Below are 13,660 nucleotides of genomic sequence, written 5' to 3'. Positions count from 1 at the left end.
ATGTTCCTAGCAAAAATATGAGAGAATTTCAGGTGGAGGATCTCCGTCACACAAGTGTGCCCTTAACCGGCAGCATCTTGGCTGTCTACCCGATTAACACGTGTTCCTTGAGGGGAAAGGTCCCCGTAGTTAATCCTTCATCAACGTACCAGTCCCTAATCCCTAAGTATGTCGGGGATAAACTGTACTCTATAAAATGTAAACTGTAATACTAAAAACTATAACACTAAACATTAAACAATTATAAACTAGTGTTTTAATTTATAACCATTTAAACGGAGGTAAGGTATTATAATATCATTAGAAGCATTAGAATCACAGTGTGATCGTATAAGAATCACGCACAAACCCATTCTTAACTAATGAGATTATGAATCGTTACAATTATTATAACAATCGCAATTTGTGACAAAGCGAAATTCCCACAAGCAAAACACCACGCTCACGTGACGAATTCTTAAACAAACTGCAACACTCAAGTGACAGAACTCAACAAAAAAACGCCGCAATAAAAATAACTACATCAATGGGCAAATCCTAAAAACAGACAACACACGCACGTTAGTAGCTGTTAGAAGAAGACAACACCTAGCACCTTCAACTATACACATTATACAGCCAACTCGTAAATGGGGCGGTATATGACAGTCTTCGCTGCTGTCGACGGGGCCAAGCAGCGAGTGTTTAACTCCATTGTTTCAGAATCCGTGTCATCACCCGGCCACAGCGCCTTAGCCAAACTACATCTCCCCAACAAGGCAGCCTTCCCTATGCTGTGTATTTTAGCAGTATATTTACTGACGCACTTGAAGATAACAATTAGTCTAGAAATGGCAGCCGACTTGTTCTACCAACATGATTTTAATTTATATCCGAAAGAAGTATGAGTTCATTCATGAGTAGTATTCACTAAGCCCCGATAGCACTAACCTACACACAGTTATGATTAAACAAAGTAAAAATTAGTCGCTCATCCCAGCTCAGACATGATCATAGCAATTATTTCCAAATTCGTGTCGGGTCCCACGAGAATAGGGCACGTTCACAAACTTTCAAATTGTAAACTCACAGAGCATACTCTAACATTATAAACTCTAACAATGTAACCTTTAAACTATGAGCTATACATTGTAAAGCTTTAAAATAACACTACAAACTAGTGTTATAGTAAACCATAATGTTGTGATCTCTAACAATATAAGCTATGAGCGATACATTATAACGCTATAAAATAACATAATAAACTAGTGTTACAGGTTAGAACACGTACATTGAAGTGTGATATTCGAATCTCATTCGCTTCACACCGTGTTCCTCTAAGAATCACACTATGCTCGTGAATATGTAACATGTCTGTATGTAATATGCATGAATGTAATATGTATGTATGTAACATGTATGTATGTAATATGTATGCATGAGATATGTCTCTATGTAGTATGTATGCATGTAACATGTATGTATGTAATATGGACGTGCGAACCAAGGGTGGGATATGTGAAGCGGAAGGTGCAGGATCAGGATGGGATTAAAATTATTTGAATAACACTTTGGAGGTATTAGGATCAAGCTGTCTACTATTGGATGAATGTTCCATCTCAATGGCATCAAATAGCAATATTCAGTATGAATATGTAAAATAATCGCACAAACCCAATATTAGCCCGTGAAATAATGAATCGTTACAATTGTAATGACTCCGAACTCACACTGCAGAGGGTTATTTTTATTAGCCTTTAACGCGGTTTCAGACCCCAGGCGTCACGATATAGCAACGACGACGACGAGACAGCAACCAGCCAACACAGCCCCAAACCTCGTTCCCCCCCCCTCTCTCATTCTCGGCGTGAACCTCCGCCCACACTTGGTCTCGCCTTCCCTTCTCGAACTCTCTCTATCTTGTTGTCACCACTTGTCCCTTAGTTGACGCACTGTCTTTACATCACCCACCTCTATGACCTCTACCTGACCCCGCCATGGGCGGAGCAACTTGGGAGATTTTCCCGGTAGCACCTGTAGGCAATACAACCATGCCCTGTCCCCCACTGCCCATGGAAGCACGTGCTCCCGCCGCCCCGAGTTCTTTTCATTAGCGTATTGCGCTCTGGTGGGGAAAGGTCCTCGTTATGAATCGTTTCGCAACGTTCAGGTCCAGAATACCGAAGTATACCGGGAATCACCTGCACCTAAAAAATATGTAAACTGATAACACTATAAACAATAACACTAAACATTAAACGACAAAAAATTATCAACTGGTTTTATAATTTATAGCACCATAAACGGAGGTATGGTATTTAAATCTCATTAGAAGTATTAAAATCGCACTCTACACATATGTATGTAAATTATCTGTTCAATCGAACCGGGGGTAGGATATGTTAACTGTGAGGGTACAGGGCAAGAATCGCATTCACATTTTAGAATAATAATATGGTAGTATTAGCATTTTAATGGGCTATAATGTATGTTAAGTGCAAATGCAAATCGTTAGTCGTAAATGCGAGGGAGGGGTTAAGAGGTGCACGTTTAATCCAGTGTTAACATTTATTTTAGCATCATATTTAAGGACACTGTTGTTGATAAGAATTCGTCTACTCGATCAACCAAAATTAGTACAATGTCGGTCATACAGGAGTGTGATTTCATTCATGAGTAGTATTCACAGAGCCCCGATGACACTAACCTACCTAAAGTTATGGTTAAACAACGTAATCTTGAGTGACTTAATTCTCAGCTCAGACATGATCATCGCAATCATTTCCAAAGACGTGTGGGGTCCTGCGAGAGCAGGTCCCGACTACAAACAGCTGGGCAGCAGAATCGTAAGTAGCTGCGTCGCCCTCGAAATGTGATGTTGCTGCTGTTGTTGTCGCTACTGTTGTTGCTGCTGTAGTTGCTTCTGTTCCTGTGATATACGCAGGGAGGTGGTGTTCTGTGATGGGATGACGCTTTTGATTAAAGCCTCTGATCAAACTCACCCGATTGACGCCCTTGATCGTCGCATTTGATCAACTCTGATATTGTATACTCTCACATCTTAAGCTCTATCATAGTGAAACATAATATTATAACCTATGAACTACAACCTATCCATTGTAACGCTATTGGATTTCACTTCCTCGTCGAGAAGGCCGCTCTCTTCCTTTTCTAAAGTTATATGCTAATTTCTCTGCATTCACTTTGAATCGAGGACAATGTTTTTCCATTAATTCAAAATAAGCGCACAATTACACACTGAGATGCACTTACATATTCATGCATGAAGCACAATGGGCACATTACTCTTCGGTATGTTAATAGACATGCGGATTGTACCTTCCAAAATTAGCAATCGAATGCAAATATCCTGAAAGACAAAGGATTGGATCCTAGGGGGGGAGTTATAAGGCAGCTCAGAAGCAGAGCTCAATGCCATTTCGAGAGGGAACTTGATGAGGTTGGACGCTCGACTCGTCGCTCTGCTGATCGCCCTTCAACCGCGAGACAACGCAGCCTGGCGAGCACAATTGCTGTGTCGACAGTTAGGCGACTTTGTGTCGGGAGAGTTCGTGGCGACATCTTCAGACGAGTTCTAGACATCCATATACCGTGAATCTCCAAGTAAGTGTCTATTTTCGCGGATAAACTCTTAAACGTGTTTTGTCGTCATATTTACGGGATTTTTTTGCGTCTCGGTTAGACGCGAGTGTCGTTCTTGTTTTAGCAGTTAACGAAATCCAAAACTAAACGCTAAACATCCTTTCGGCCGATAGCGTATTTTTGATTCGATAACACCGCTGCTGTTACTACGCTCACATGGAGCAGAGACGCTCTCCACAGCCCCACGCACACGGAGACAAGAAGCCATTCAATTGCTCTGTGTGTGGGAAGGCATTTTCATGGTCATCAAGTCTTAAGAGACACCAGAGAACACACACGGGTGAGAAGCCATTCCTGTGCTCTGTGTGTGGGAAAACATTTGCACACTCATCACATCTTCAGAATCATCAGAGAACACACACGGGCGAGAAGCCATTCCTGTGCCCTGTGTGTGGGAAGACATTTGCAGACTCATCAAATCTTCAAACTCACCAGAGAACACACACGGGCGAGAAGCCATTCCTGTGCCCTGTGTGTGGGAAGACATTTGCAGACTCATCAACTCTTCAAACTCATCAGAGAACACACACAGGCGAGAAGCCATTCCTGTGCCCTGTGTGTGGGAAGGCATTTGCACAATCGTCAACTCTTCAAACTCATCAGAGAACGCACACGGGCGAGAAGCCATTCCTGTGCCCTGTGTGTGGGAAGACATTTGCGAAGTCATCACACCTTCAGAGTCATCAGAGAACACACACGGTTGAGAAGCCATTCCTGTGCCCTGTGTGTGGGAAGGCATTTGCACAGTCGTCAACTCTTCAAGACCATCAGAGAACACACACGGGGGAGAAGCCATTCCTGTGCCCTGTGTGTGGGAAGGCATTTTCACAGTCGTCAACTCTTAACAGGCATCAGAAGGTCCACAATGATAGGAAACTGAAATCAAAAGCTGAAATTCAAGGTGCTGCAATGAGTCCTCAAGAAGTTTCCACCTTCGATCCCATGCAGTTGGATCCCGAGAGATGGCTGGATGTAATGGAGTGGCTCGAGGATCAAACCGAGAGCTCGGCGTGACTGAAAAAATATTATGTCATGTGGTTATACCTATTAATCCGTATAGAGTACTTTTGTGCGTAATTTTGACCATTTTAGTTTTATAGTTTTTTTGAGAGTTTAATGACGTGCACAGTGGTGGTTTGTAATGTTATCGGGTTACTTGCCGAAGTGGTGTGATGAGCACTGGTTGTGAGAGGGTTCAATTGTAGTCGTTAAGTGTTCCTGTTGAGCTAAAGTTGGAATGCGTGTGTAGGTACATCTTTACTCAACATTTTAAACGATTTTTTTCAAGTATATAGCTGTTTTTGATTAGTATTAATCGACTTTAGATAGCTGATTTCAGGATGTACATTGATGACGCGATCGTTGGATATATGGCCTTGACTTCAACATAGACGCACATTGAACAAATGTGGTGAACTAATAAGGAAATCATGGGGAATGAAACTTTAACGCTTTGGTATTCCTGGAACGGAAATGGTTTGCATTGTACTGGAAATGTGTGAACATAGGACGTAATAAATATTGCCTTCGAGTTTTGACGTAAAAATGATTGCAGATGAATAAAAATGTATTTTTAACAAATGTTTGTCCGGTCTTTATTTTATGATGCTCCTATGTTAAGATAATTTCAGGTGGAGGATCTCCGTCACACAAGTGTGCCCTGAACTGGCAGCATCTTGGCTGTCTAACCGATTAACACGTGTTCCTTGAGGGGAAAGGTCCCCGTAGTTAATAGTTCATCAACGTACCAGTCCCTAATCCCGAAGTATGTCGGGGATAAACTGTACTCTATAACATGTCAACTGTAATACTATAAACGATATCACTAAACATTAAACGATCATAAACTAGTGTTTTAATTTATAACCATATAAACGGAGGTAAGGTATTATAATACCATTAGAAGCATTAGAATCACAGTGTGGTCGTATAAGAATCGCACTCTGCTCATATGTATGTATAGTGTACGTGCAAAGGTCGGATAAAAATTATTACAATTACAACATGGTCATATTACAATCACGATTTTCACTGCTAGATGTTATCGAATAACAAAAGATGGAATTATTTATATAAATACACGCACAAACCAATTATAAACTCATGAGATTATGAATCGTTACAATTTTTATAACAATCACAAATTGTGACAGAGAAATTCCCACAAGCAAAACACCACGCTCACGCGAGACAACGCAGCCTGGCGAGCACAATTGCTGTGTCGACAGTTAGGCGACTTTGTGTCGGGAGAGTTCGTGGCGACATCTTCAGACGAGTTCTAGACATCCATATACCGTGAATCTCCAAGTAAGTGTCTATTTTCGCGGATAAACTCTTAAACGTGTTTTGTCGTCATATTTACGGGATTTTTTTGCGTCTCGGTTAGACGCGAGTGTCGTTCTTGTTTTAGCAGTTAACGAAATCCAAAACTAAACGCTAAACATCCTTTCGGCCGATAGCGTATTTTTGATTCGATAACACCGCTGCTGTTACTACGCTCACATGGAGCAGAGACGCTCTCCACAGCCCCACGCACACGGAGACAAGAAGCCATTCAATTGCTCTGTGTGTGGGAAGGCATTTTCATGGTCATCAAGTCTTAAGAGACACCAGAGAACACACACGGGTGAGAAGCCATTCCTGTGCTCTGTGTGTGGGAAAACATTTGCACACTCATCACATCTTCAGAATCATCAGAGAACACACACGGGCGAGAAGCCATTCCTGTGCCCTGTGTGTGGGAAGACATTTGCAGACTCATCAAATCTTCAAACTCACCAGAGAACACACACGGGCGAGAAGCCATTCCTGTGCCCTGTGTGTGGGAAGACATTTGCAGACTCATCAACTCTTCAAACTCATCAGAGAACACACACAGGCGAGAAGCCATTCCTGTGCCCTGTGTGTGGGAAGGCATTTGCACAATCGTCAACTCTTCAAACTCATCAGAGAACGCACACGGGCGAGAAGCCATTCCTGTGCCCTGTGTGTGGGAAGACATTTGCGAAGTCATCACACCTTCAGAGTCATCAGAGAACACACACGGTTGAGAAGCCATTCCTGTGCCCTGTGTGTGGGAAGGCATTTGCACAGTCGTCAACTCTTCAAGACCATCAGAGAACACACACGGGGGAGAAGCCATTCCTGTGCCCTGTGTGTGGGAAGGCATTTTCACAGTCGTCAACTCTTAACAGGCATCAGAAGGTCCACAATGATAGGAAACTGAAATCAAAAGCTGAAATTCAAGGTGCTGCAATGAGTCCTCAAGAAGTTTCCACCTTCGATCCCATGCAGTTGGATCCCGAGAGATGGCTGGATGTAATGGAGTGGCTCGAGGATCAAACCGAGAGCTCGGCGTGACTGAAAAAATATTATGTCATGTGGTTATACCTATTAATCCGTATAGAGTACTTTTGTGCGTAATTTTGACCATTTTAGTTTTATAGTTTTTTTGAGAGTTTAATGACGTGCACAGTGGTGGTTTGTAATGTTATCGGGTTACTTGCCGAAGTGGTGTGATGAGCACTGGTTGTGAGAGGGTTCAATTGTAGTCGTTAAGTGTTCCTGTTGAGCTAAAGTTGGAATGCGTGTGTAGGTACATCTTTACTCAACATTTTAAACGATTTTTTTCAAGTATATAGCTGTTTTTGATTAGTATTAATCGACTTTAGATAGCTGATTTCAGGATGTACATTGATGACGCGATCGTTGGATATATGGCCTTGACTTCAACATAGACGCACATTGAACAAATGTGGTGAACTAATAAGGAAATCATGGGGAATGAAACTTTAACGCTTTGGTATTCCTGGAACGGAAATGGTTTGCATTGTACTGGAAATGTGTGAACATAGGACGTAATAAATATTGCCTTCGAGTTTTGACGTAAAAATGATTGCAGATGAATAAAAATGTATTTTTAACAAATGTTTGTCCGGTCTTTATTTTATGATGCTCCTATGTTAAGATAATTTCAGGTGGAGGATCTCCGTCACACAAGTGTGCCCTGAACTGGCAGCATCTTGGCTGTCTAACCGATTAACACGTGTTCCTTGAGGGGAAAGGTCCCCGTAGTTAATAGTTCATCAACGTACCAGTCCCTAATCCCGAAGTATGTCGGGGATAAACTGTACTCTATAACATGTCAACTGTAATACTATAAACGATATCACTAAACATTAAACGATCATAAACTAGTGTTTTAATTTATAACCATATAAACGGAGGTAAGGTATTATAATATCATTAGAAGCATTAGAATCACAGTGTGGTCGTATAAGAATCGCACTCTGCTCATATGTATGTATAGTGTACGTGCAAAGGTCGGATAAAAATTATTACAATTACAACATGGTCATATTACAATCACGATTTTCACTGCTAGATGTTATCGAATAACAAAAGATGGAATTATTTATATAAATACACGCACAAACCAATTATAAACTCATGAGATTATGAATCGTTACAATTTTTATAACAATCACAAATTGTGACAGAGAAATTCCCACAAGCAAAACACCACGCTCACGTGACGAATTCTTAAACAAACTGCAACACTCAAGTGACAGAACTCAACAAATAGCACCTTCAACTATACACATTATACAGCCAACTCGTAATTGGGGCGGTATATGACAGCCTTCGCTGCTGTCGACGGGGCCAAGCAGCGAGTGTTTAACTCCATTGTTTCAGAATCCGTGTCATCACACGGCCACAGCGCCTTAGCCAAACTGCATCTCCCGAACCAGGCAGCCTTCCCTATGCTGTGTATTTTAGCAGTTTATTTACGTACGCACTTGAAGATAACAATTCGTTTAGAAAAGGCAGGCGACTTGTTCTACCAACACTATTTCAAATTTCTATCCGAAAGAAGTATGAGTTCATTCATGAGTAGCAGCAGCAACAACTGCAACAGCAGCAGCAACAACAGCAGCAACAAAAACGCAACAGCAACAACTGCAGCAACTGGAGCAGCAACAACTGCAACAGCAACAACTGCAACACCTTCAGAGATGCTGCGTCCTGCGGCACCATCCAGGCGAAGAAATGAAGAGCAGAGCCCGAATCACATTACATACATACGAGCACAGTTCACATGCCCGTACACTATTACACATATGTAGAGAAGTTCCCAGGACGCACTCGGAGACGAATGTGAGGTTTAAGGTCTTTCGCCGAGGGTTTATTAAAGTTATTGACATACACCAGGTGTACCAACTTCCCAGGGGTGAGGGGTGCCGGGCTCGGTCCCACTGGTCCCCCCGACACAGTCGGCTGCCCCGTGCTGCCTCCTCTGCGCCGGCCGTGGGCTCAGGCCAACACGGCCGGCCGAGGAGCGCAGCCACCTCCAGCCCTGGCGCTGCGCTCTTTCCTATCCCGACTCCCTTGCCCCTGGCTCCCCGTTCCACCTGACTCCGAGCCCCGACTTCTGCACAGACCCCATGTTGTTGCTGCTTAATATGCTTCAGTTCCAGTGGTGTTCCGTGATGGGATAACAAACTTTGATCAAATACTTTTATCAAACGAGTCATTACAATTGTAACGATTCATTATTGCACGGGCTTATATTGGGTTTGTGCGATAATTTTATATATACATACTGAATATTGCTATTTGATGCCATTTAGATGGAACATTCATCCAGCAGTGAAAAGCTTGATACCAATACCACCAAAGTGTTATTCAAATAATTTTAATCCCATCCTGATCCTGCACGTTCCGTTTCACATATCCAACCCTTGGTTCGCACGTCCATATTACATACATACATCTTCTTGGTTCTTTCAGTAAAGTCACGTAGAAGGGAGGTAATCAAATAATAAAAATAAAACGTAATAAAATAATTCTCACGACGTTTCGGCCACAATGTAAGCAGCCGTCCTCAGGTGAAAACCAGGTCTGTCGGAGAGACAGCGTCTGAATGAAACACCACCAGGCTTGGAGCGTATATTAAAGCTGGGTTGGAAGGGGGGAAGAGCGCCTTAACAAAATAATTGTGTTGTCTGTTTTTACGATTTGTCCACTGATGTTGTTTTTTTTATTGCGGCGTTTTTTTGTTGAGTTCTGTCACTTGAGTATTGCAGTTTGTTTAAGAATTCGTCACGTGAGCGTGGTGTTTTGCTTGTGGGAATTTCGCTTTGTCACAATTTGTGATTGTTTTAATAATTGTCACCATTCATAATCTGATGAGTTTATAATGGGTTTGTGCGTGTATTTATATAAATGTATTCCGTCTTTTGTTATTCGATGACATCTAGCAGTGAAAATCGTGATTGTAATATGACCATGTTGTAATTGTAATACTTTTTATCCGATCCTTGCACGTACAATATACATACATTTGAACAGTGTTAGATTCTTATACGACCACACTGTGATTCTAATGCTATAATAATACCTTACCTCCGTTTATATGGTTATGAATTAAAACACTAGCTTATAATCGTTTAATGTTTAGTGTTATAGTTTATAGTATTACGGTTTACATGTTATAGAGTACAGTTTATCCCCGACATACTTCGGGATTAGGGACTGGTACGTTGATGAAAGATTAACTACGGGGAAATTTCCCCTCAAGGAACACGTGTTTAATCGGGTAGACAGCCAAGATACTGCCGGTTAAGGACACACTTGTGTGACGGAGATCCTACACCTGAAATTCTCTTAACATGTTTTTTCTAGGAACATTATGAAATAAAGACCGGACAAACATTTGTTAAAAATACGTTTTTATTCATCTGCAATCATTTTTACGTCAAAACTCGAATGGAATATTTATTACGTCCTATGTTCACACATTTCCAGTACAATGCAAACCATTTCCGTTCCAGGAATACCAAAACGTTAAAGTATCATTCCCCATGATTTCCTTATTAGTTCACCACATTTGTTCACTGTGGGTCTATGTTGAAGTCAAGGCCATATATCCAACGAACGCGTCATCAATGTACATCCTGAAATCGGCTATCTAAAGTTGATTAATACCAATAAAAAAAGCTTTATACTTGAAAAAAAACGTTTAAAATGTTGAGTAAAGATGTACCTACATACGCATTCCAACTTTAGCTCAACAGGAACACTTAACGACTACAATTGAACAGTCTCACAACCAGTGCTCATCACACCACTTCGGCAAGTAATCCGATAACATTACAAACCACCACTGTGCACGTCAAAAACTATAAATGGTCAAAATTATAACCAAAAAGTACTCGATACGGCTTAATAGGTATAACCACATGACATAATATTTTTTCAGTCACTCCGAGCTCTCTGGTTGACTCTCGAGCCACTCCATTACATCCAGCCATCTCTCGGGATCCAACTGCATGGGATCGAAGGTGGAAACTTCTTGAGGACTCATTGCAGCACCTTGAATTTCAGCTTTTGATTTCAGTTTCCATTCATTGTGGACCTTCTGATGCCTGTTAAGAGTTGACGACTGTGAAAATGCCTTCCCACACGCTGGGCACAGGAATGGCTTATCGCCCGTGTGTGTTCTCTGATGGTTTTGAAGAGTTGATGATTGTGCAAATGCCTTCCCACAAACATGGCACAGGAATGGCTTCTCGCCAGTGTGTGTTCTCTGATGACTCAGAAGATATGATGAGTGTGCAAATGTCTTCCCACACACAGAGCACAGGAATGGCTTCTCGCCCGTGTGTGTTCTCTTATGATCTTGAAGAGTTGATGAGTGTGCAAATGCCTTCCCACACACAGGGCACAGGAATGGCTTCTCGCCCGTGTGTGTTCTCTGATGAGTTTGAAGAGTTGATGAGTCTGCAAATGTCTTCCCACACACAGGGCACATGAATGGCTTCTCGCCCGTGTGTGTTCTCTGGTGTCTCTGAAGATGTGATGGCCATGAAAATGTCTTCCCACACACAGAGCAATTAAATGACTTCTTGTCTCCGTGTGCGTGGGGCTGTGGAGAGCGTCTCTGCTCCATGTGAGCGAAGTAACAGCAGCGGTGTTATCGAGTCAAAAGTACGCTATCGGCCGCAATGATGTTTAGCGTTGAGTTTTGGATTTTGTTAACTGCTATAACAAGAACGACACTCGCGTCTAACCGAGACGCAAAAAAAAATCCCGTAAATTTGACGACGAACACGTTTAAGATTTTATCCGCGAAAATAGACACTTACTTGGAGATTCACGGTATATCGATGTCTGGAACCCGTCTAAAGATGTCGCCACGAACTCTCCCGACGCAAAGTCGCCTAACTGTCGACGCAGCAATTGTGCTCGCCAGGCTGCGTTGTCTCGCGGTAGAAGGGTGATCAGCAGACCGACAAGTCGAGCGTCCAACCTCATCAAGTTCCCTCTCGAAATGGCATTAAGCTCTGCTTCTGAGCGGCCTTATAACTCCCCCGCTAGGATCCAATCCTTTGTCTTTCAGGATATTTGCATTCGATTGTTAATTCTGGAAGGTGCAATCTGCATGTCTATTAACATACGAAGGGTAATGTGCCCATTGTGCTTCATGCATGAATATGTAAGTGCATCTCAGTGTGTAATTATGCGCTTATTTTGAATAAATGGAAAAACACGTTCCCCATGCCCTCCATTGTCCTCGATTTAAAGTGAATGCAGCCCCGTGGCGTTGCCAAAAACCGCCAAGCTTCGGGAGTGAGCACGTACAGACGCGTAGTGGCCACACTTGCAATACAATCACTCTAACATCAGTAACCAAAATCCGATCTGGTACATGGTCTCCGCTTGGTCTGGTTTGTATCCGTCATCACTCCGGAGACAAACAGCGAGGCATGGTTTGGCCAGCCACCACCTCGTATGCCAAATCGACTTTAATAGCTGCTCTCAAACAACACTGTCACCAATAGTGGTTTATGGGCTAGGCTGTTAAGCGGATAATCAGTCTTTTTGGGCAAGGCGTATGGGAAAATACACACCTCTGTTATCCCATGAACATAATACACAGCATCGGTAAGGCTGCCTTGTTGGGGAGATGTAGCTTGGGTAAGGTGCTGTCACTGGAGTTAGGCGATGTGACTGGGGTATCACACGGATTCCGAAAAGCAGCTTAGACGATACGATCCACTGCGCTCCATCTCCCCACATGGACAACATTCTCAGTAAAAAAAAATGAATGGAAATGTTTAAATGCGTTTTTAAAATAATGTGCGTTGTATAAATGTTATAATGTGTGATTGTTATAATCTTTGTACGTGTATATATACTGTATATAGCGATTCGATTCCATTGATACGACACATTCATCCAACAGTGCACAGTGTGATTCTAATACGAGTGGGATTCGAATAATTGTAATTCGATTCTAATCCTGCATATCCTACCCCCGTGTTTGCATATTCACTTACCATACGTACTACCACATTCTGATTCTAATATGAGCACAGTGCGATTCAATGATTCGTATGCGATTATAATCCCATACCTCCATTTACGTGATTATACACTAACAATTAATAGTATTTTATAGAGTAATAATTGATAGGTTATAGTTTATAATATTATATACTCTTTGGTTATTTCAGTAAAAGACACATAGGCATTCAATAAATCACGACGTTTCAGGCGCAACACAAGCGTCCGTCATGTGTAAAAGCATGGTCTGCTGCTGAGGCAGAATGTTTTAAAAGGTTTGAAATGGGTGTAGACCTCGGGTCATAAAGAAGTGGCCGGGGCTAGTGATGTTCACATGAGAAATTAGCATGTAACTTTAGAAAGGGAGGAGAGCGGCCTTCTCAACGAGGGAGTGCAACCCAACGGGTACAATCCAAAGGGCCTGTGAGTATGAGAGTGCAATCTAAAGGACATGCTGCTTCTGCTGCCCGGCTATTTGTGGCCGGGCCCTGCTCTCGCGGGACACCACACGTCTTTGGAAATGAATACTATGATCATGTCTGAGCTGAGGTTTGAGCGAATAAAGTTTACTTTGTGTAAACATAACTGCGTGTTGGTTTGTATAATCGGGGATCAGCGAAGACTACTCATGAATGAAAACGCACTCCCTTATGACATTGTACTAATTTTT

The 13,660-nt window shown here is 42.2% G+C and overlaps 1 protein-coding gene across 1 annotated transcript in view; it reads right to left on the bottom strand.

The window, feature by feature from the left end:
• Nucleotides 1-13,660, bottom strand: part of LOC133361320 (zinc finger protein 585A-like) — a gene marked incomplete at its 5' end in the record, with an annotated part of 114,865 nt that overhangs the window by 79,120 nt on the left and 22,085 nt on the right. The window contains one exon of the mRNA XM_061580257.1: nt 11,099-11,489. Within this exon, the coding sequence (XP_061436241.1) occupies nt 11,099-11,489 (391 nt within the window). The remainder of the gene's footprint in view (nt 1-11,098; nt 11,490-13,660) is intronic.

This window comes from Lethenteron reissneri, chromosome 72 (genome assembly GCF_015708825.2).
Source record: "Lethenteron reissneri isolate LAM-NWPU_2019-01 chromosome 72, ASM1570882v1, whole genome shotgun sequence".
NCBI lineage: Eukaryota > Metazoa > Chordata > Hyperoartia > Petromyzontiformes > Petromyzontidae > Lethenteron > Lethenteron reissneri.
This window is presented reverse-complemented; position numbering and strand designations above follow the sequence as displayed.